The sequence below is a fragment of the Mytilus galloprovincialis genome, chromosome 14, assembly GCF_965363235.1.
Source record: "Mytilus galloprovincialis chromosome 14, xbMytGall1.hap1.1, whole genome shotgun sequence".
Classification (NCBI taxonomy): Eukaryota; Metazoa; Mollusca; class Bivalvia; order Mytilida; family Mytilidae; genus Mytilus; species Mytilus galloprovincialis.
Window position 1 is genome coordinate 46,537,162 of NC_134851.1, and position 25,778 is coordinate 46,562,939.

General features: G+C 31.9%; 1 protein-coding gene across 1 annotated transcript; it reads right to left on the reverse strand.

The window, feature by feature from the left end:
• Positions 1 to 2,059: 2,059 nt before the first annotated feature.
• On the reverse strand, positions 2,060 to 25,778 carry LOC143059185 (protein PTHB1-like). The gene is made up of 24 exons (XM_076232677.1): positions 25,686 to 25,778; positions 22,848 to 22,986; positions 21,948 to 22,107; positions 21,419 to 21,483; positions 20,404 to 20,517; positions 19,732 to 19,906; positions 18,814 to 18,892; positions 18,220 to 18,307; positions 17,313 to 17,408; positions 16,456 to 16,585; positions 15,624 to 15,805; positions 13,454 to 13,530; positions 13,111 to 13,167; positions 12,012 to 12,114; positions 11,455 to 11,559; positions 10,809 to 10,949; positions 9,780 to 9,875; positions 8,696 to 8,868; positions 7,408 to 7,560; positions 6,812 to 6,994; positions 5,505 to 5,706; positions 4,349 to 4,576; positions 3,505 to 3,603; positions 2,060 to 2,323 (listed from the first exon to the last, which is right to left on the reverse strand). Exons 2-23 carry the CDS (start codon positions 22,957 to 22,959, stop codon positions 3,512 to 3,514), a joined length of 2,811 nt encoding a protein of 936 aa, XP_076088792.1. The 5' UTR covers positions 22,960 to 22,986; positions 25,686 to 25,778; the 3' UTR covers positions 2,060 to 2,323; positions 3,505 to 3,511.

A 25,778-nucleotide genomic window follows, 5' to 3' on the forward strand; every position in this document is an offset into this window, starting at 1 on the left:
AAGTTAAAAAGTGATCAGCAGTTCTATATCTATATACAGGACTTTAAAATATCATCAGATGACATCCTCTTGGTTTGAACAACATACATACCAATTGGCATGAAACATTGTGGAACGTGTAAAAGATGATCTGAAATTTCATAAAACTTATATGCAAGCTATATGTTCATAATGTTTCTTAGGTAAACTACGCCAATAATCATATTTGCTTGAAATAATAAAGCATTTTTTCTTAGCTGCTTGTTCCAGCACACACTTTGTGACCACAATTTATGATTCGTGTCAGTCGAAAGACCTTCAATATTAACTTACAGTGATTGAATGTCAAATAGTGATTAGGATGCAATTTGCGCCACTGCAAAAACATGAATTCTAAATTTTAAGAACATGAACACTAATAAATGAATCAATTCAATTACCTCCCTTTTCATTGAACTTCCTAAGGGGAGATAATTTGTGTCCTACCTTCAAATTGTTGATTTTTTTTCAAACTGTCTTTAAAGCTATTTAGAAATAAGATAGCAAGCAAGTGCAAAGAAAAGCTAATGGCACAAAGAAATGAAAATTCCCTGTTCAACATATTTAGAATGAAAAAATATGTGAAGGAAGAAAATAATGTATATACATAAATAGAAATGAAAGTTCTCCTTTTTTTAATTTATAGACTTTTAACAATGATAATCAATTCTACACATGATAAATGAGATTTAAAGAAATTAAAAAATGTGAAATAAATGATTTTATAGCTGTAATACAGAGTTGAGGTTTTAACAAAGTAAGATAAAAACAGTTCGCTTTGCAGATCAAAAAGTGAATAAATGATTGAATCTCAAAAACATATTCAGCTGAGCTTGTTTATTATCATATTGTTTATCTAACTTTCATTATGTTGTATTTGTTATGAATTACATTCATTTATTTCTACATGTGTTATCAATCCATAATTAAAGCATTTTGTTCTGAAAACAAAAAAAAGTTTTATTTTCCTTTTAAAAATAATTCATTGAAATTCAAAAACATATTTTGTAGTGAATCTTCTGTTTCTATATACTCTATAACAAGAAGGAGATGTGGTATGATTGCCAATGAGAATACTTTCTATCAAAGTCCAAGTCAAGTGAATGTAACTGTTTATTTGTAACTGTACGCCCTTCAGCAATGAGAAAATCCCCATACCTTTATACAGTCAACTACAAATTGCCCCAACATGTAATATATGAAACAATTTTTTTCACTATAATTGTCCTTTAGGCATTTCAAACAATTCTAATTGACAAAGATGTCTTTCAAGCATGCAGTAAAAGTACATAAAAATGGAATGTATAACAATTTGATATATTTTAACAAAATCATCAGATCTGTTGATAAACATAGCATAAAAATCTTGTTTATCAACTTCCAATTGAATTAAAAATAGTTCCCACTCAAATACAGTAGCTTTTAATCTTCTTTTTTCCATTCACACCACTGCACTTACAAAACCAAATTTTGTACACAAAGCAACCTCTTAGAAAATAAATAATTTAATAACAAACTTAATAGCACTGTTTCAATATAAAAAAAACAATGGTAAACATTCTTCATACAGTTTTTACATATATTGTCATACGTTTCTTTATATCTATTACAAAGAATTGAAAAGAATTAAAATTCCAACCTAAATACATTTTTTTTATAATTACAATAAATTTTCGAAAATTACTCCTTAGAAATCTCTAGAAGTACTGCATTAATTGGAAAATTTAAATCAGAAATGAAACTTACTTAACAAATGCACTAATAATTTAAAAGAAATAATCTTTCATCTATCAATGTTTAACATACTACATTGTACTCAAAACATTCATTCACAACTAATATATACCAGTTCCAAAATAAACAGAAAAGAAGTACTGTAAATTCAGAAATTATTGTGGCATTTATTATTGCGATTTTGTCAATTTACACTAAAATGTGACGTTAATTTTTGCGATATTGAGAAAAATCCTGTTAATAATCCATATAACATGTATAAAAAATTTCAAAATGCAAGTTTAAATTATTGCGATTCTAACCCTGTCGCATTTTTCGTAATAATAAACACATCACAATAGTTTCTGAATTAACAATATACATTATAACACAAAATATCACAACCATTTAAAAATGCTTCAACAATAATTTAAAAATTCTTCACATCTAAGATCTGTTTTATAATAAATATCACACATTCTGACATCATGACAAAAATACATCTTTTGGACGGGACAAAACGTCTAAATGGACGGAATCAACAGCTACTTTTGACATTTGTCGGTTACACTTGGCACTTGAACACTTTTACCTGAAAAGATAAAAACATATTGTAAAAACATTAATGTTCAAGGGGTTCAAATTTCATGGTTTTGTCTCTTTATAAGATTTCATAGGTAATTAATTTCGTTGTTTCCAGTAAACAGAATTAATATCATACATGTTATATATCATCTATCTTACCTCCTATACATTTCTAGGAATATGATTGGTTAAAAGTATCCGTGTGGAGACCGTGTATATTTCAAATTAGGTTAGTAGGGAGGCGTGGCTTATTTCTTACACAGTTAGTAGTGGTGTTACGTCCCTTTATATTCCACATTAGATAAGAAGGGAGGCGGGGCTTATTTCATACACGGTTAGTAGTGGTGTTAAGTCCCTTTATATCCCATATTAGGTACCGTAAGAAGGGAGGCAGGGCTTATTTCATACACGGTTAGTAGTGGTGTTGAGTCCCTTTAGAAAAACAAAACGATACGGAGAAAAAAATCTGAAAGGTTTCAACAGAAGAAGAAATTGATGATTAAGATGAACATAAATTCGCTCTCACCCCATATTGAATTTACTGACCTTATATATACCGTATTAGATCAATAGCACATTATGTAACTAATAATATCAGTAAATTTTCATGGGGTTTTTAAATTTGTGGATATATTCTTTCCCCAAAAAATGAATTTAAATTCTCCAAAAAATTTCAGCTTTTTCAGTAATTACTTATTTTAAAATTATAAATGTAAGCGAAAAATTTCAGTGTCATATTACTGTTTTTGAATTTAATTCTATTTAAACTAATTCATTTAAATCTCAAGAAACATAAGACAATAATTCAAAAGAGCAAGTTTCATGTAAATATCTTGAGATAGATGTCTTGTGGTATGTTCTGATGATTAAGGTCCCATAACTCTGGAGTGACCAGAAAGTTTTTAAAAAAATCAAAAGGGGCCAGTCTTCTTTTTACTAAATTGGACCTTCTGCAATCAATGAAATATAATGCCAACAGGGCTTGATTCTGATTTTGTTATGTACAAACTGCTTTAAAACATCAGTAGTCTATAACTAGTTCCCTTGACATTTAAACTATGTATCAACTTACATAAATCTCAGTTATCCATGACTGGTTCCTCTGACATATAAACTATGTATCAACTTACCTAAATATCAGCTATCCATGACTGGTTCCCCTGACATATAAACTATGTACCAACTTACATAAATCTCAGTTATCCATGACTGGTTCCCCTGACTCCATATCATCTAAATCTGGTACCATTGATTCTATCTGCTTCTTTTTTCTTCTTTCATTCATTTCTAGAAAAAAAAATAGACCTTGGTTACAACCTCTTTTTTACCCGTTTCTAACTGTGTGCAATACAGAAAAAATATAGATGAGGAGAAGTCTAAGAAATGGTATATCATATTTTAAAATGAATCATTCATTTATATCATATGCTTGTATTGTTCCCAATACTGTAATGAAAAGCCAGTGTCATAATACAAAGGACATTGTTATTTAACAGTTAGGTAGTCAGAAGAAAGTGTTTTGTTTTATCTGTATGTACTATGGATTCATTATTATTCGTTGGATACCAATTTTCAAGGATATCCTAGTTACAGGTGGACCACTATATTAAATTTCAAACAAATTGCAAATGTTCCATAGGGTTGCAGAATTTGGCAAAACCAAGAAATAAAATATCCACAATTTCGCAAGGTTTTTCTCAATCCACGAAAATTGGTACCAAACAAAATTAAATGAATCCACAGTACTATCAATTCGCCGTCAGAATCTAATGCATCCTGGGTAATATTTTCAAAAGTGTACACCAAAACGTCGTGATTGGTTAAAAATGTTATAAACAATGGAAATTCAACCAATGACGTGACGTTATTTTCATTTTGGGGTACGAACAATCAAATTACCCATGATTCTTTAGATTCTGAAACGGCCAATTACATGCTTTATAACCACAGCCTGTTAAAAGAAGACAGAATTCTATTATCTCATATTCTCTTGTGTATGGGAAATAAAAGGATAGGATAAAAAGACACTCACCATCAACTTCTGGTCTATTTTGAGCAGGAAGTCCTAGAATGGGCATATCATCTAAGGCGCCATTCATAGACAACATTTCTGGTTCTTTCCGTTTATGTTTAGACATGCCGTACTGACTACCAATCAAAGTCTCCGTATTATCACTATTGTCTATATGTCCGTTCTCCATCACTGTTTTACTGGTCGCTGAAACTTTCTTTTCTTTTCTTGGTGATGGCGCTATATTAACTGCAAAAATACAAAAATATTCATTTATGCCATAGACAACCTTGATAACTATAATTAAATTTTTAAAAGTAGTACATTGTAGTAGTTCTGCATTTATTTTAAAGTTGTTTTGTGGATTAAGGACATATCTTTCATAGTATTTGTTAAAGATATGCAAAGGTTTTGCACAGACTTGGCGAATAATAACAAGAGAACATTTGAGAGAATTTACAAAACAAATGAGAGATTATTGATTGGTCGATTGTTGGTTGCTTATGTCCGATGGCAAATATTTTATGCATTTTCAGGGTGAGAACAATTTAGCAATAAATACAAAAGGTAGATCCTGTAATAGAGGCCATCTGGGTAAAAAGTTGTAGAAATATAGATTCCTACACTGCAACAAGTGTATTACCATATTTCTCCACTCGAGACAGTTAAATTTTATTATTTAAAGCGCGAGGCTTGCCGAGCTCTTTAATTAACTAAAATTTAACTGTCGAGAGTGGAGAAATATCGTAATACACGAGTTTTAGTGTAGGAATCTGTTTCTCTAATGATTTTTATCCTTCTTTTTCAGAAACTTGTGTTCTTTATATGCGACGTCATCAGGCATTGTCGCCTTTTTTCATGACGTCACAATAGGAAAATTCAGAAGAAAACAAAACATTTAGACGTCATAATCAAATTTCGACTAATCATTTGCCGAGAACAGATTTTTCACTAGTGAGGAGAATTATTTTTCTCACACCGGTCAGGAAATGTGAAAATAGCACAAAAATTAGAGAAATTTAGACAGCAACTGGAAAATGAGAGTAAATTGGATAGCAAGAGGAAATTTTACATTGTAACAAGCCACCTACAGACCCATCAAAGAGTTGTTGCAAGGGCTTCTAAGTGTGCAGAGAGTGTGTCAGGATCTTGTGATTGAATCTTATCTAATTCTTACCAGCAGCATTAGTTGGTAGTCCTTCCACTAATCGTGCACCCTTCCCTAATTTATCAATCATCAGGGCTACATGTTTCTTCACCTTAGTCGTATCCTCTGGCATCTGTAGAGGCTGTGGATTCAGAGTCTGGTCTTTAGCAGCCTTAGCCAATGTGGTCCGTAAAACATGGGTCACTGCAGCGTCCACTGACTCTACCCACCCCTAAAATAATATTCATGTAATACAGAATGGCATAATAGTCTTAAAAACTCATGAATATTACTGGTAGACTTTTTTTGTTTAAATGTATTTTTGATAAGGTTTAGCCATTCAATTGATAATTTAGTGTGTGTTCAGTTCAGGTTAGGATGAAGGTTGGCTCCTGTTAAATGTTTTAACTTGCTGCATTTTTGTGCACCTGTTCAGGAACATGTTGTTCATTGGTTTTCCTTTGTTGGTGTGGTTCAGAGGTGTTTCTCTTTTCTCGTAATTTATATAAGATTAGACCATTAGAATTGTTTTACAATGGAGTGTTGTCTCATTGGCCCTCATACCACATCTTCTTATCTATATATGATACCTTCCATTATTCTGACTCCAAGCCAACATTTTAATACCCTTATTCTTTAAAACTAAATGCTGAATTAAAACACAGCAAATACTGTAAATTTAGAAATTATTGCGTGCATTTATCATTGCGGTTTTATCATTTAAGACTTATATGCGATTTTAATTTTTACGATTTTGAGAAAAATCCTGTTTAATTCATATAAAAATTTTCAAAATGCAAGTTTAAATTATTGCATTTACAACTCAGTCGCATTTTTCGCAATAATAAAAACCTCGCATTAGTTTCTTAATTTACAGTAACAATTTTAGAGCCTTTGGTTTCAACCAATTGATCTGTTCATTTGAAATTAAATCAAAAACATTTATACTGAGTTTTACTGTGCATATTGATGTGTCTCTGTTTTTTCTACATTGGCTAGAGGTATGGGGAAGGTTGAGATCTCAAAAATCATGGTAAACCAGCCACTTATTTGCACCTGTCCCAAGTTAGGAGCCTCTGGTCTTTTTAAGTCTTGTATGAATTTTAATTTTAGTTCATTAATATATTTCAGAGTTAAGTATGACGTCCATTATCAGTGATCTAGTACACATTTTTGTTTAGGTGCCAGATGAAGCATGCCTCCGGGTGCGGGATTTTCTCACTGTATTGAAGATCCATTGGCGGCCCTCAGCTGTTTTCTGCTCATTAGTTAGGATGGTGTTTTTTGACACATTCCCAATTTCCATAGACTTGACTGCAAGAAATATAACAACTTACATTATCCAGGCTGTCTGTTACTACTGGTGTTATGGTATTGAGCAAAACTTTATATTCTTCATCAGACATATTGGTCCATAGTTTGATTATATAGTTAAATAAATGGGTCCCACTACTTAAACCACATGCAGCTATCTCTTGTGAAGTCTTATTATCTTCTATAGCATCCGCTAAATGTAAAATCTGAAATACATGGTAATATTTTACAAATTAAAATGCAAATCTATAATAGTTTTATTTTGGTTAAGCCATTTTCAATATCTGAGATTGAACATGAGTTATTTATCTTAAATATTTATTTTAAGCAAAAATGCTTTTTCAAATGGACATGACTTTAAATTGATTGATAATTGGTTGCTTAAAACTTTAAAAATCATCATACATATGGTTTTCTGTTTTCTTGATAATTGTTTCAAATGAATAAACATTTAATCAACCAATTCTTAACTGCAGCTATTTTCCCCATAGGGATAAATGGGTAAAATATAAGCAAAGAAAGACAACTCTGTAATGTTCAGTAAAGTATTCTAGAAATAATCAATTCTGACAATATAGGAAAGCTGCCTAGTCTATTTTTTCTTTAGAATTATTATTACCTGTCTATATGTTCCCTCTAATAATGTATCCAAATTTTGTAGTGGAGCTGGTGTCTTGTCCTTAAATCGTGTTAAAAGTCTTCTTTGTATTGATCTAAACTGTGCCGATCGCTGAGACAGCAATTCCTTACATCGATCTGCATTTAATCGGAACTGTGGAAAAGAAAATACTTTTATAAACTGTGAAAAAACAAATTTAAGAAATATTATCATAATGTTTATAGTTATTACTGTCTGAAGATTTACAATTTGAGTGATCTAAACAAAAATCCATTTCAACTTGATGGAAGAATTACACTTTTTTAAATTTTATTTAACAGTAAATAAATTTAAAAGGATTTTTATCATTTAAAAACCTTCAGCAAATAGTTATTTCTTGAAATAGCAGTATAGAGCAATACAACACAAGAGTGGACACCTTGAAATTTCTTGCTGCTTAATGGATTATGAACAAGAATGTGTCCATAGTACACAGATGCCCCATCCCCACTATCATTTTCTATGTTCAGTGGACCGTGATTTTGGGGTAAAAACCCTAATTTGGCATTTAAATTAGAAAGATCAAATCATAGGGAACATGAGTTCTAAGTTTCATGTTAATTGGACTTCAACTTCATCAAAAACTACCTTGACCAAAAACTTTAACCTGAAGCGGGACAGACAAATGGGCAAAGGAATGAACAAACAAACAAACGAACAGTCAGACTAATGGACGCAGACCAGAAAACATAATGCCCATAAAAGGGGCATAAAAATAAATTATCTTTCAGATCAATGTCATGCTTCCACTTACATACTGATCAATAATTCATAAAATTGGGTCACGGTCAATCTAAAAAAAACTGTTTGTGTGTATCCTTGATTTATTTTAAAATAGGTAGAAATAGTTCCCACTATCATCCATATTTTAATTATTAAATAAACCATTTGATCATCAAAGAATTATACCACACAATTTCAGTTCTTAAATATTCCTGTCTAAATTACTACTATCTTAAATTGCTTTTTTTGCTCAAGTCATCATATGAGCTGCGTCGGATAGAAATCTACCTTATGCAAGTACACATATACATGTACATGTATACGACTTTGATTGGTTTTTGATCATTCAAACACGATATAAAAAAAATCTGGGTCTTAGAATATGATTCTTATAGCAAGTCAATTTTGAAACAGCTATAGACTATGCATAACGATTTTTTTCAACCCATAATAAGTTAACAGATGCATTTATAATAGCTTTTTATCTGACACAGCTCATGTGTTGTTAGAGGTATACAAAACTCACCTCAAAATGTATGTCTATTAAATCAAAGTATTCCTGTAACGGCACCTGGCCTGAATAATATATAGCAAAACTTCCTGCCTTTCCCTTGTTAAAATAATTATTTAAACGACTAGAGAGTTCCTTGACTATCAGCCACATGCCTTCAAACCTATCACACTGCAATCTGTATCGTTCTAAAATAAATAAATTTTGAGATTTGAAAAACATGTTTTGTTGCTATCTAACGTGTTTAACCCCGCCACATTCTGTATGTGTCTGTCCCAAATTAAGAACCTGTAATTCAGTGGTTGTTGTTTATTGCTGTGTTATATGTTTGGTTTTCATTCATTATTTTGTATATAAAAAAGAACGCAAGTTTTCTCTTTTGAATTATTTTTACTTTGTTATTTTGAGGCCTTTAATAGCTGTCAGACTATACGTTATGGGCTTGTTGAAGGCCGTACAGTGACCTATAGTTGCTAATTTCTGTGTCATTTGAGATCAACCCCAATTTTTGATCGGGCTTGTGTTGCTTTATTTTATTTTTCTATGTTGTGTTCTGTGTACTATTATTTGTTTGTTTGTCATTTTCTTTTTTAGCCATGGTGTTTTGAATGTCCCTGTGATATCTTTCGCCCCTCTTTTGTGTAGTTGTATCATAGGCAATCATGCCTCATCTTCTTTTTGATATTGAATGATAGTATAAAGGCTGATATGAAAATACAGATGTTTCCAAAACAAAAGGATATAATACTATCTAAATGAGGATTCATTAATCTTAATAGTACCTATTTTCATGGAATAAAGAAAAAAAAAATTTTGCTGGTATTTGATTTCATTGTTTAGCCTACATACAAGCACAGAGAAAATTTGTACTTGCACATTTAAATTTGTTCTTCACCTTAAACCGCAAAACGTACAAAAATTGTTACCTTATGAATAATGAATCAAGTTCAATCAACAGAAAGTCACAAATTGGTAAAAAATAAATCCACAGTATCTGCTGTAGTATCATTGAAAGTAGTAGCCACAATCTTGAAAGAAAACAAAAATTAACCTTCAATAATTGAATTTCAATGGAAACTTGAGCCACTTGTATACTTACGAGAAGTTTTTGAGGCAAGGACTGTGACAATGGGTCCTCCATAATACTGGAATCCTAATGCAGCCCCTGGGCCTGAAGCATTTTCACCAAGTAGCTCTGAAATATAAATCTTTAAAGTTTAAGCTTGTATCAAAGACCTTTTGTAACTGGAAGCAAATAATATACTTGGTTGTCTCAAAGGCTATAAAATAGTCATCCACAAAACATTCCTTGGAAAGTGTCTCTGGCAAGTCAGGAAATATGACAATTTGTATAATTCAAGTTCAAAAGTTTTCTAGTGATTTCAGTAATTTTTCAGAGCTTGTAATTGGGTTTATGTTTATTGTTACATAAATATTAAGGTTCATTGTTTAACTTATGTGTTATGTTTTCAAGTAAACTAATATCCATTCAACTCTATTCATCTTACTTAAACAACCTTATCAAACACATGATAATTCTTTTGAACAACACTAAAATTTCTAGTCTTGCATAAGATTTTTTTTACAATATCTTTTAATGAATTTTCATGGGTATAGGTAAACAATGATTTAGATGCTAAATAAAACAAATAAAATCTCAAATTTCAGAATGTTTCCATTTCAATATTTAAAACTAATCTGATAGTCTTGTATTATTTTAATTTTAGTTTCTTGTGTACAATTTGGAAATTAGTATGGCGTTCATTATCACTGAACTAGTATATATTTGTTTAGGGGCCAGCTGAAGGATGCCTCCGGGTGCGGGAATTTCTCGCTACATTGAAGACCTGTTGGTGACCTTCTGCTGTTGTTTTTTTCTATGGTCGGGTTGTTGTCTCTTTGGCACATTCCCCATTTCCATTCTCAATTTTATGATACTGTCAGTGGATTCATTATTATTCGTTGGATAACAATTTTCGTGGGTTTAGTAAATATAGGTTCACCATGAATTCAAATGTTCAACAAATTACAAATTTTCCACAGGCTTAGTATGCGGAGATTGACAAAATCTTGATGAATCCACAGTCAAATGAAATATTAAATAGAAGCAACCATGACTACTACATACCTGGAAATATATCATTGAGGTTTGTTGGAGGTTTATTTGTATCCAAGGTGATCTTATATTCAGCTGTTTTAACTGGTAATACTGGTTTGACCACCAACTTCAGTGGTAACTTCACTGTGGCTGTAGCTACCCGTGGTGCTCCTGTTAAGAAGGAAAATACAATTAGATTATGTTAAAAGAATACTACAGAAAAAGGATGGAGATATGAACGTTCAAGTTCCATCAGCACCTGCTTTATATAGTAGAATGCTTCAGGTACCATAGTGCTTCTTGAATTGATTGTATAATAAAATTAATTGCAAATATGGTGCTTTAATTTTAGGGGAGAAACAAAGCTATTAGAAATCTCATGGTCTGATTTGGAAATATTTGGGAGAATGCTGTTTATTCCCCCTAATCAAAGTATTACCATTTTTTATTTTTAACTTGTATTGCTGTGATACTTTTTCACAGCTGTATAGTAGGGCATTGTTGTCTCATTGACCTTCAAAGCATCATGCTTTACTCTTACAGAAACTGTGTTTACTTTAAATCTCCTTTTTCTATTTGAAAATACTAGGGAGAACTCTGTATAATCCCCTCATTCAAAATGTAAACATACTTTGTAGAAGATGTATTGCTATCTTCTTTTTATATCTATATTTACCTGAAGCACTAGTATAATTAGCTGTCACAGAAGCTACTAAATCTGGATGCAATGCTTTTCCTTTTATAAAGAAAGAAACAAAGCTTTCTGATGGTTTACTTGGATCTGAAATGAAAAAATAAATAACTACAGTGAAAATACTTTTATTCATGAAAAATGTGTGCAAAAATTAAAATGTCTACTTTGCAATATCCTTCAACATTTGTAAGAAAAGATTTGTTGGCTTATTTCAGAAAGCAATTGTCTTATTAAAAGTTTGATGAATGTTGCCATTTATAAAGAAAAAACAAGTAGGTGGAAATAGACACCTTATTTTGCAATGACTAAGAAATTATTTATAAAACAACATTATGAATTTTTCAAAAGATTTCATTTTAGTTTAGTTCCAAAAATTTAACTGATGAACAGAATATATATTCGACCTCATTTTGGGCTAACAGTAAAATCATATATAACCCAAACCATTTATATTCCTGAATGTATATCTAAAGTAGTCCAATTATCTTCTAAAGTTAACATTTGTGATATCATTTCAATCCTTATATTCTAATTCTTACCAACACTAGGGATTTCTATTGAGGTTTGGTTAGAAGCCAGGGGCCAGCTTGCATGTATTAACAATTTGACATTTTCTAATGTCATCCTGGATTTCAGTTGAACCTGAAAAAGTTATATTTTTTTTTAATATTTAAAAAAAAAAAAAACAATGAATTCACAATAAAGCTGAAAGAAGTATACAATACAAAAGAAGTTTTTTATCAGAGTGTTATAGCACTAATAAATATTACAGCACAAAGGTTAATCAACTGTGCACAGTCGGCTTATGAAGTTCAAAGTTACTATAAGTTAAAGGAACTCATATCAATTGTTTTTTAAGAAGTTATTACTGGGGATGCACTAAATCAAAGTGAGCACAGTATCTACATATTCAGAAATCATTTTTATTCATTGGATTTCATGGATTTCCTGGGTAACCACAAATTAACATGTTCAACGAAATACAAACAAGTGAAACTGCAAGCTACTGCTCACTGATGAGACCCCCGCCGCAAGTGGATACTATTAATAGTGTAAAAATATATATGTGTTCGTTAAACAGGAAGTTGTTGAGTGATGAATCTGAAAACACATCACACAGTATAGGAGACTTATATAAACCCTGACACCAAATTTCAGAAATCCTTGTATTGTAGTTCCTGAGAAAAATGTAACGAACATTTTCAACTTGGCTATCATGTGTAAAATCATACAAGTGTTCGGTAAACAGGAAGTTGTCAAGTGATGTATCTGAAAACGCATCACACAGTGTAGCAGACTTATATTAACCCTGAAACCAAGTTTCAAAAATCCTTGTTTTGTAGTTCCTGAGAAAAATGTGACGAAAAATATGCATGGGACGGACGGACTGACGGACTGGACTGATGGACGGACAAACTGATGGACAGACAGAGGTAAAACAGTATACTCCCCTTTTTCAAAGCGTGGGTATAATTATCTTTAGGCTTGTAAAAACCAGGAAATCAAATATCGCCATATACAATTTTTCATAAATCCATGATAATTGGTACCCATCAATATACCAGATTGAATCACAAGTAAATCAAATCTGTATGATTTTGTAAGCTATATTTTATATAATCTTTTATCTATACCTACCCTGACAGAAATGGACGGAATAGGATCTGAGTCCTGGAATTCTACTCCACTAGCAGTCTGGAAACAAATAAATTTGAAGAATTACAATGTAGAATGAAAAATTCCACTGTAAATAATATTTATCCGAGATGTAAAAACAAGACATTATAATCAAAATATAAGAAGAAAAATTTAAATGCCATTTTATTTTCCCAAAAATGTTTGTGCCTCTAGATGCTAGGCAGATTTTGTCGCCACAGTCAATGTAACTTTCTAGATTTTACAATGCCTTATCTCCCCTTCAAAACCTTGCATTTAAGTTTTTTATTGATCAAATCTTTATCTGTAAACTCCAAATACTTACAGAAACCTCATCAAATCCTGGGTTAGGGGATACAAATATCGTCAAATCATCTTCTTGTTTCAAATTAGGTGTTATCACTGAAAAGAGATAATTGAATTTGATTATTTTTTTAAATATTCTGAGCAGTGTACAGAAATATCAGCACGGTATATAAATATATTCAGTTAAATAATTTAGTGTTTTTTCCATGTGTAGTTGTTAAAAACCCTACTACAATGTAATAGTAGTGTATTTTTCTGTTTTACTTAAGTTTTTAATTTGATTACAATATTTGTTCAGTGTGTGGCATAAATAAACAAAAAGAAACTCAAGACTATATTTCAAGTGCTAACTTTTGAAAAAAAACCACCACAAATATATCATACACTGCTAAAATTCTAAAATTCCAAGTTGGTGAAAAAAATGTATGAATAAAATCAATTATATTGAAAAAACTGAAAGTGAAAACACAGAAACAAAGTAAACTAGATGTGTCAAAGCGACACGAATGGCCCGGTCTCCAAAAGTAGAAAAATCTGCAATTTCAATAACACATGTTGACACAAGGATAATGGTAGTTTCACATATAAATATCAGCTCAAAATCTGGAGGCGTATAGAAAAATCTCCATATAACTGTCATTTTCAACAATTTTCAAAGTTGGCTGTATAACTGTTACTTTCACCAAATTATCAAAGTCCAAAGCCTGTAATTTCAGAAACTAGAGGCTCTCAAGAGCCTGTATCGCTCACCTGATTCTACTTGGGTTTTTGAAATCATATAAAAAAATATAAAATTTGGATAAAAGTAACAACACTTGGCCAGTACCTCATAAAGAAAGGAACATTCATGCTATGTTTGATTTCATTCAATTCAGTGGTTCTTTAGAAGAAGACTTTTGTATGCATTTCCCATAGGGTCCTATGTTAAACTAAGTCCCCCCACTGGCGGCCATCTTGGATGTTGCAATGACAACAAAGTAACAACACTTGGTCAGCACCTCATAAGGAACATTCATGCTATGTTTGATTTCATTCCATTCAGTGGTTCTCTAAAAGAAGTCATTTGTATGCATTTCCCATAGGGTCCTATGTTAAACCAAGTCCCCCTGCTGGCGGCCATCTTGGATGTTGGATCGGCTACCAAGTAACAACACTTGGTCAGCACCTCATAAGGAACATTCATGCCATGTTTGGTTTCATTCCATTCAGTGGTTCTCTAAAATAAGACATTTGTATATATTTCCCATAGGGTCCTATGTTAAACTAAGTCCCCTGCTGGCGGCCATCTTGGATGATGGATCGGCTACAAAGTAACAACACTTGGTCAGCACCTCATAAGGAACATTCATGCCATGTTTGGTTTCATTCCATTCAGTGGTTCTCTAAAAGAAGTCATTTTTATGCATTTCCCATAGGGTCCTACAAATGTATGTTTAACTAAGTCCCCCACTGACGGCCATCTTGGATGATGGATCAGCTACAAAGTAACAACACTTGGTCAGCACCTCATAAGGAACATTCATGCCATGTTTTGTTTCATTCCATTCAGTGGTTCTCTAAAAGAGGTCATTTGTATGCATTTCCCATAGGGTCCTATGTTAAACTAAGTCCCCGCTGGCGGCCATCTTGGATGATGGATCGGCTACAAAGTAACAACACTTGGTCAGCACCTCATAAGGAACATTCATGCCATGTTTGGTTTCATTCCATTCAGTGGTTCTCTAGAAAAAGTTCAAAATGTAAAAAGTTAACAACGACGACAGACGACCGACGACAGACGCCAAGTGATGAGAAAAGCTCACTTGGCCCTTCGGGCCAGGTGAGCTAAAAATTAGCCAAGCAGAACAAAACTTAAACTTGATATGTAACTCATCTTGGTTAACTCACATGCCAAAAATCATCCCAATATCTGATAGCGTTTAGAAAAAAAGTCTGTATAACTGGGATTTTCAACAAAGCCTGTAATTTTGGCAAAAATTAGTGGAGCGGAACAAAACTTAACTTGATCTGTAACTCATCATTGTGAATTTACATTCCAAAGATCAGCCCAATATCTGAAGAGGTTTTGAAAAAAACTCCGTATAATTGTGGAATGACAGAATGACGGAATTACGGAATTTCAGACAAGGGTAGAACTATATGTCCCTGACCACTTAATGGCGGGGCCATAAAAATATCTACTAAAATACCTGATTTGTGTGCAGATTTTTTAATTCTCTGTTGCAGTGAAGCCATTTCTCTGTCTAATTCATCATAGTTCAATTCTCTGGCTTCTGTCGTGGGCGGAATAAACAAAGCAGGATCTGTTCCCAGGTAGGAACATTCTAACCGACCCTTATCACTTAAAGTTACTATTACACCTTTCAGTCCACTGAAATAGAACAAAACATTTTACACTGTATGTAAACATATTCACTTTAATTGGTTGGGCAAAATAAAAATCATATTCTTTAAAACATTTTACACTGTATGTGAACATATTCACTTTAATTGGTCGGGTAAAATATAAATCATATTCTTTATATAAGTATGAAAACAAAGTGTATAGCGTTTACAAACTGATCAATACTTCTACTTTTACTTTGCCTGTCTAAACAGATTACTTTGAGGTAATGTACTGAATGATTGAGTTTTTAATCTTTTTATCATCATCAAGATTAATTTTTCTATGTATATGTTTGTCATGATTTATACTTATATTTTTCAATGGAGTGTTGAAACACCTCAAAAGTTTGTTCTAAAAATGGATAACACTGCTTCATAGAGAGCTTCTTGGCCTGGTCATAACTACAGTTGTATAAGTTGACAATTTTCTTCGATTGATTGATTGATTCATGGTGTTTTAAAGCCACTTTTAAGAGCCACTTTTGGACTATTTCGTGGTGGTCACTTTGTATGGGTGGAGGTAGATGGAGTGCCTGAGAAAATCACAGACCTACGATTGGAAAACTGACAATCCTAGTCAATTAAGTTTGGAGTCGATGAGCATGAGCAGGACAATATTCTTTGACAAATACTTACGAAAAAGATCCGAGACATATCTGTACCGGCACATGATCTAGCTTAGCTGACCATTTTAACATGACATCTTGGAACACCATTAAAGACTTGGTATGTGTGCCCACCAGGTAACTTATCGTTCCTTCTTGCACTGAAATACAAATCATTTACTATAATTATGACATCCAAAACTGTATCTTTTTAATTTGCATCCATACATTTTACAGGGGAAAAAAACAAACAAATGGTTGTAAAAATTTTTTTTTTTTAAATAACCCGGACTCTTTGTAATTGGTCTGTTTAGCAATACTACTGAAGTTGACCTTATGACTGTTTTTATCTATGCCTAAGGTGTTACCTTTTGCCATTTGGTGCCTTCAAAATCCTGTCTTGGTGAACACTTTGTGATGGATTTGTTGTGAATCTTTACCCTTTTCTTACATAACATTTACTATTCATAGAATATATCAAAATTTGAATGTACATTAATATTTTCGAAAACATAAAAGCTAAATACATACATAAATGTACAGGTCAAGAAATACAATGTGCATTTTCTGAAGTCATTTTACAGGAAAAACCCTCGAGTGTGTAGGTAAAGGTAATACCTTTAGTTAGTTTGCTAGCTAGCTGAACCATGAAGTCATTATTATGTAAGGTGTTCTGCCCTTCTTCAGAGTAGACTCCTCTGACAGATTGACAATCTATCTGTCTGTAGGGCTAGACTACTACGAAAGGAGAGTATTATAGTTAACATAATAATTGTTTCACGGTTCAGCTAACAAGCAAACTAACAGAAGATATTACCTTTACCTACACACTAAAGGTATTTTGCTGCAAATGGACTACAGAAACAGTGAGTTATTCTTAAGACTTACTTGAACCATGTGGAATGAAACAACTTGGATCATAATCAAACTTCTTCATATATCTTAACTTTCCATTCTCTGCTACACAAAATATATTTCTTTCACCTGCAAAAAAAAAAGTTTATATCATCATCTAATTAAAATTTTGGACTACCTGTTATGTCTGCACTTTTACATTGTTATAACTGCCTTTTCAATTCCATTTTATAGTTTCTACATCGTTATGCATAAGCAGGTTTGTAATACTTTTTGCATCTATGAAATATACAACATGATAAGCATTAAAGTAATTCAAAGACATAATTTGAATTTGCATTGATTGATGATATCCCGTTGTTTAAAAATTATTTCTCTAATTTTCATGCTATTTTCACATTTCCTGAACAGTGTGAGAAAAATATTTCTAATCTCTAGTGAAAAATTTGTTCTCAGCAAATGATTGGTCGAAATTTCATTGTGATGTTAAATTTTCTTTGTTTCTTCTGAATTTTCCTATTGTGACGTCATGAAAAAAGGCGACCATGTCTATATATTCATAACAGCATGTTATTACCTCTGAATTGACAGTACTCTTTATACCTCTTTTTGGGCAAGTCACACTTTCAACAAACATTTGGTGGTGTTATATCTTACATAGTCTTTCTGAATTATTTTTGCAAAGAATTCCACTCAAGCCGGTGTTAGAAGCCGTCTTAACCTTGCAGTGAGGTGTGCATTTCCCCCCTTCTTGTTGGAGGCTGCACTGTGACTTTTGAAATGAAAAACAGCAATAATTGTCCACTTGCTTTGCATTTTGTGTGGGTTTTTATGTGTACAGAATTTGTTTCATGGATGAATACATTATATATATCTATTTTTTTTATTACATTTTGTGATACAAAAAAAGTCACTCGGCATATATCAATTCAGAACTCACCCAGTACCAATACAGATGGTGGGACATTAGGATAACTAATCACAGCTATATCTAAGGCAGCTTCTCCTATATTGCATGACCAATCAAACTGAAAAGGGAACAAAAAACTTGTCAGCATGAATATAACATTGCACAATTTATTAATGATAAATGCAAAATAATATGGAGCCATATTTAATGGTATAACTGTAAGTATTTATACAAATTTGAATTACCAGAGTATATTTCAATAGTAGCAACAATGAAAATCACATAACCTGTGAAATATGTAACAAAATGATAAGTACTAGAGTATGATAATCAGCAGAGTTGGACTCATAAGAGTTAGAAATGCATTAAACTAGAAATCAGCTGGGACTTAAACAAAATATCTCCACTAATCTGATTTTTTCAAACAACCGAGCTTAGAAGCAAAGAGGTTCACAAAAAAAGTAAGAAAGTATCTGTTTAAGTCAATAGTTCATGGTGATTCCAAAATAATTAAGCTTTTTGTACTTTTCCTTAATTCTACCATACTTTCCTCTATCATCAATAGGCAAAAAATTAGCAAATCAAATGTTCCTTTTTCAGTTACTATTAGTATCAACTACTTACTGTCACCCGTTTCCCAGACTTTATATTTTGAGATTCTTCTTTTGTTTTTGCATCAACTGCAGTTGCCAGTACTTGATATCTGAAAAACACAATTAGATTATATTCAGGATTATTAAAATTTAAAGGAAATGTGTACTTTGTTAAACACTTCTATTCATAAATTACTTACATTACCAAAATACACTTAAATTGGTACCCCTCAAATAATGATTTTTACAGTGTATTTTAATCACCCATTTATTAATTGATTGCTAAATATCCAGTACCATAAATTTCATGAATTAATCAACAAATAAGAATGAACAATAAGTCCAATAGGTAGGTTATACAATTTTTGGCAATTAAGGTGGTACCTAACACTACAGGGAGATAACTCTGTAAAATCAGCAGAACGTTTAAATGACGTGTTGTTCTTAAGGGAATATTAAGCTTCTCAATGATCAAATGAGTGTTTGTCAAACTGCTGTATATAACCAGTGTAATTTTTCTGATTAAATATTTGGTTCATTTTTTTAAATTTTTTATATTTTTGTCAAAGGGTCAAAGTAAATACTTTGTCAAAATTTTAAGAAAATTAAACGAGCCAAATTAATTTTATTTAAAGTGTTGGGTACCACCTTAAAATGGGATTCAAGAAATTTGGAATCCCATTATATTCCTTTACTTTGATGATTAAACTGTGAAACAGAAAATTGAACTAATCATGAATTTCTAAGAATTTCTCAGGGTCAGGTTAAAAGCAAATTCACAATGAGATTAAAATCCAAAACATGCAGAGTTATTTACTTAGCCTCTTCAATACTTTTTCACATAAGAATTGATTTTTGCAAATAAATTGATTTTCGCATAAAAAGTTTCCTAAATTGGGTTAAAATTTCCACTCCAAAAACACCCCTGCAAACTGTAAATAATTCTTACTTGTAACATTCCACTTGCCAGGAAGATGAGACTGTGACAAAGCTATCTAGTTTTGGAATGTATTTTATTGGTCCTGGTAACAACGCTCCAGGTAAGAAACGACTAAATGAAAAACTTTCCTGTTCAAAAAATGACAACGTTCCATCCATAGATTGCACACAAATAAAATCTCTTCCTGTAAAAAAATAATGTTAACATTGATAACGTATAACAATTACCAGCTTTCTTGCAATTTGTACACTTTTATCTAATGAAGGAGGGGAAATAAAGCACTTTCTATTTCTAATGAAGGGAAATATTTATTCAAAAACAAGTGTTGTACAAACTGAAATAATTATTTTTTTATTGTTGTATTTTACTTAGTATCTTAAAGGATTTAACTATTATTTCCCAACCAAATGAAATCATAAATTGTAAATCTTCATATTACTTATTGAATATAAATACCTACAATTATTTTCAGGTAAACTTGAGTAATTCTGAAATTATCATATTAAAACAAAAACTCAAGAGATCTAGATCTAAAGTGCCTTCCCAAACCTCCACATCCCCCCCCCCCCCCTAAGGCAACTTATTCTGGAAAAGACCCAAATTAGTAATATGTAATTAATCATGTGATGTAAAAGAATCCATAAACCAATTTATTGGTCTTCGTCTGTATATTCAACTTACCCTTTACTGCACCAAAAGGTCCAAAACAAAAGTTAAATGCTGTCCTCTGTAAATTGTGTTCATAGGCCAACTTTAGCTGGTAATGTTTACCATGTTCTACTGAACCTACAGAAGCTGTACAAAAAAAAAAAACATTCAAAAATACCTTAGAAAACACATAAATTCTACTAAATGTTCTACCTACATTTGTACAATAAGATGGGATAATTGAGACAGATAAGTTTTAAATTTTACATTTTAAGACTTAACAATTTAAAATTTCATTATGTTGATTAGAGAAATATTGTTTCGATTGAAACCCTATGGAATCTAACAAATATAAGTGAACACCTTGTGTGAATTTTGGTAAAATAAATTAAAAATCAGATGAACCACAAATTGATTTAATATAAAAAAAAATATGCTCTGTATTACATCAACCAGTATATTGATCATTATTTTTCAAAGGTACCATTACATGTCAAATACATTTCTCATAATTATTTTCAAATGACTTTTTTCCCCTCACAATGCATAACCCCGACTTGTACTTGTTTGGTTTCTTAAAAGAATTTAAAGATTTTAAATATTTGTATCTAAAGACAACATAGACTGTGTCATTTTGGTCTCTTGTGGATAGTTGTCTCATTGGCAATCATACCACATCTTCTTTTTTTATAATGTCTTTAAGTTCTTATCTACTTTACATTATCAATTTAAAAAAAACTTAACTTAAGAAAATGTTTTTCATCCAGTAATCTCCCCTGGGCCTTACAGCACTGTGGTATGTATGCTGGTGTTATATTGAATGATTTGTAAAATACAATAAATTTGAGAATGGAAATGTGAAGTGTGTCAAAGAGACAATTACTCAATCAAAGAGACAATTACTCAATCAAAGAGCAGAAAACAGGTATAGGAACCATGGTGCTATATTTTTTGGAAAATTAGTCCTATGTAAATTTTAATAGTGCTATTTGAAAATTTGGGAAGAACACAGTAAACTGAATATCTGTAACGTATCAAACTCTCTTACCATAAACATTGTATACTGCTAACTTTCTGGGATGTAAAATAGCTATGTGTATATTTTCTGTGCTCCTGGAAAATAGAAAATAAAAAGCATTGTTAGTCTTATAACCTAGAAACTGGTTCTATGGTAATTCACTTCTTTCTTTTGGCCTGTCCCCTGAAGGTGCCCCTTAAAAACCAATTTGCATAGACAAAACCCTGACTACACTACTATACATCCCTGTGTTCTATTATAATCTTATTGAGTGGAGCATTTTTTAAATTCGTTGTCTATGTCCATGATGTCTATAACTTATTAACAACTTGATATTTGTGATGCATGTACAATAGTGAGATGTATGCATGAAATGCAGGGTAAAAAACAAGAAAAACTCTCAAATTTCTTCAAATCAACATTTTACAAAAAATTCCAAGACTTCTAAAATAGATGCAAGGAAGCAGAACAATGTTTCTTTTTTTAACACATGTAATGGCACTTGTGTACATTTACCCTCAATCAATTTTTATCAAGTGAGATAATAAAATAGACTTACGAAGCAAATTTTCCAGCTTCTATCTGTAAGATGGGATGTTGTAAAGAGTATTCCAGCATGACATCCTCTGGTCTGTATCCTGACCATCCATCGTCTGTTTTAGTGGGGCGAGGGTTGAATACTCGTAGTATTCCATGGTAACTACCAATTATTATTTTATCTAAAATTAAAAAAAAGTAAATACATGAGATACTATTAAAAAAGAAAAAAATACCTGGACTTTGATTAATTGTTGGTGTTTTAAGGCTGTTTTGTGGCAGGCGCTTCTAATAAGTGGACGAAGCCGGAGTGCCAGGAGATAACCACTACCCTTAGATAAGAAAACTGACAATCCTATGAACATGTAATAGTACTTTCAAAACATACTGATGTACAGTAGTTGTCGTTTATTTATGTAATTTATACGTGTTTCTCGTTTTTTTTATATAGATTAGACTGTTGGTTTTTCCGTTTGAATGGTTTTACACTAGTAATTTTGGGGCCCTTTATAGCTTGTTCGGTGTGAGCCAAGGCTCCGTGTTGAAGGCCTTACATTGACCTATAATGGTTTACTTTTTTAAATTTTTATTTGGATGGAGAGTTGTCTCATTGGCACTCACACCACATCTTCCTATATCAAGTTGGAAACAAACATACATTTTCTTATATCTATAAACATAGTTCAAAAGCACAAAGTCAAAATTTCAAATATTGCTTCTTTCTCCTTGTCTAATTGAATATGCTCTTTGGTGGGGTTGTTGTCTCACACCCCATTTCCATTTTCAATTTTACTAATTGTTGAATTGCAGCCAATATTGTTATACATGTAATCATAGAATGTCTTCCTAATTTTCAGTAAAACCTAAAATTTTAAAGGTGATATTAACCTCATAATGAAATCTATATTGTCAAATTCCATACCTAATTCATCTTCAGCGTTATCTAAGTTGCCAACACACAAACAACCTTGATCAAATTCTTCATCTTCCCCGACAGTTGTTGACCACCAGTCTCGAGCTTTAAATAATGACATATTTTTCTTCTAAGATAAAATCATCTACTGCAAAACAAAAAGATGAAAATTTAAAAGAGAAAAATATACATATGTTATCCACTTACATGACTTATGGTGGTACCTAACACTACAGGGAGATAACTCTGTAAAATAAGCTACACTTTTTGATTACGTTGCGTTGTTAAAGGAATATTAAGCTTCTCAATGATCAAAATTAGTATTTGTCAAACTGTTATGTAATTTTTCTGACAAATTGGTTGGTTCAAATGTTTTGAAATTTTTATAATTTTGTCAAACATTTGTCAAAGGGTCAAAGTAAATACTTTGTTAAATTTTATGTGAAAATTAAACAATCCAAATTCATTTTAGTGAAGGTTTTTGGTACCACCTTAATACTTTTGTCATGAATTTTTTCAAAGATGTCCTCATAAATAATGTATTTCAAAGGGTTTTCTATGTTCATGAAGTTTTTATACATTTTCAGTGTTTATAAAAGGTTTCATTAACATGAGAATAAATGTTGTATTTAATTATTTTACTAATTCAGACTATCACACATATTTTTATTCATAAGACAAAATATTGCCTATCAATTGGATTTTATTGTGTTTGTAGATCTTTCTTTACTGACTATTCTTGTTGCTACAATTATCTCTATCTATAATGAACTTGGCCCAGTAATTACAGTGGGAAATATTTCCTAAAAATTTACAAAAATTAACAAAAATTTATGAAAATTGTTAACAATTGACTATAAAGAGCAATAACTCCTTAAGGGGTCAATTGACAATTTTGGTCTTGTTGACTTATTTGTAGATCTTATTTTGCTGAACATTAATCTCTTTTTTAAGGTAGAATAAATCTAAATCATGTTTTGGGTAGTGTAGTGCTATTCATTTTGTACATTGTTTCAAAATAAAGTGAGATCAATTGCCAATCTGTTAAAGTGTTTAGAAAAAAAATAACTTTCTTGCTTTTCATTTAAAATCTTCAATGTTTAACCGATACCATGTATACCAAGCTAAATACATGCAGTATTTACATCAAAGCAAGTTAATCAAGTGACCATGATTTTTGGAATTTGATTTAAAATTGGGTGCAAACGTGTAGGTTGCGAAAGGATCATGGGTACGATAGTGTATTGGGCGCGAACAGACCTGATACCGACTAACCAAGGCCCCAAAGTATCCATTTCTTCTTCCAGTAAGCATGGTAAGCGGACACAGTCAACTGGTTGACTATTCTGTCACATTTATGGAGTGCTTGCATGAATAAATTGTTTTTAAATTTAACAAAAACAAAAACTAGGTGAAATTTATATATACAAGTGCAAATAAGAACATGTCAATTTAATTTACTGATGGAGCTGAGCCTTGAAAGATTCAGGGCTCAGTGCAGAGACCTTACAGTTTTGCAAGGTGTTCCACTCTCTTATTGCTCTAGGATAGAACGACTCCTTTCAAACTGTTGTTTTGTATGATGGAATTCTGAATGCTTTTTCGTTGTAATTCCTGGAAGGACTTTCATTTGGTATCAGTTTATTTGATGTATCAATCTTTACATAGTAGTTATTAAGCTTATACATCATTATCAGTCTGCTCTGTTTTCTTCGTTCTTGTAGTGTAGTCCATTCTAGATATTCAAACATGTCACTAACAGATGAAGTGTTGTGGTATCTGTTAGAAACATACCTTGCTGCCCTTCTTTGTACCATTTCCAATCTATAAATATCATTTTGTTGGTACAGGTCCCATACTGAACTAGCATATTCCAATGTTGGTCTGACGAGGACACATATGCTTTTTCTTTTAAAGACTTGTTGTAGATGTTTAAGTTACTTTTAAGAAAACTGATGATATTGTTTGCTTTGGAGCAGATGTTGCAAATGTGTTTTCCCCATTTTAGATCTGATGAAATCATGGCAATGGTACATCCCAGGTATTTGCTGCTGTGACATGTTCAAGGTTAAGGCCATGTAGTGTGTTACTGTATTTAGCTGGTGTTCACTTTTTAGAGATGGTGAGTATAATGAAACTTCATGAGCCATTTTGTTTCCCATTCAGCTGGTTTGTCAAGGTCCTTTTGAAGGTTTTCTGAATCTGCATCGAATGAAATTGTGACATACGCAATTGGTCATCAGCAAACAGTCGTACAGTTGATGATTGGATCCCCTGAGGCATGTCATTTATATAGAATAGGAAAAAACTTGGTCCCAGGACAGATCCTTGAGGTACGCCGGACTCCACAGGTATTGAAGTTTTAACACTGGCCTGGTACGAGAGAAGTGTTTGGGAGGGGGGAAATTACTGTGAATACAGTGACGTACTGAAATTTCCACTGTCCCAAGTAAGAATCTAACTGGAACTGTAGTTATTGGTCTTAAACACTTAACCACGAACCCAGAAAGCCACAATTTACAATACAACTTACAAGGGATTATCTGATTAATATAAAGTATGATGGGCAAACAGTTGTTTACAGTGTTTACATGTAAATAAGTCTTATAAACAACCATACCAAATATCATTAATTCTGATCTGTTGTGTATGTTTGTCAACAACCTTGTTTCAGAAAAGATAAATGGATATGTCAAGACATTGTTTACATGAATCCAAGACATCATCGGCCATTTTTAGTGTTCCGATCGTGACAGATCATAATCTGAAGCTTCCAGTGTGGATTTAAGTGAATTATTTAATGTGTATAAATGTTTTTGTAATTTTAACCCATTAAAATATATATACATGTTTTAAACTGCTACATCATCGATGATATCTCATAAAACATTAAACTCTCACATTCCTGCAGTTTTAGAATGTTAGAAATGCGCATACTCG

Excerpts from the sequence above, each read along its gene's own strand:
- LOC143059185 (XM_076232677.1), bottom strand. The coding sequence starts at position 22,959 with ATGTCATTATTTAAAGCTCGAGACTGGTGGTCAACAACTGTCGGGGAA. Across the intron at positions 21,484-21,947 it reads GAAGCTGGAAAATTTGCTTC|GAGCACAGAAAATATACACA; the intron begins GTAAGTCTATTT and ends TCTATTTTCCAG. Across the intron at positions 12,115-13,110 it reads TTCCGTCCATTTCTGTCAGG|GTTCAACTGAAATCCAGGAT; the intron begins GTAGGTATAGAT and ends TAACTTTTTCAG.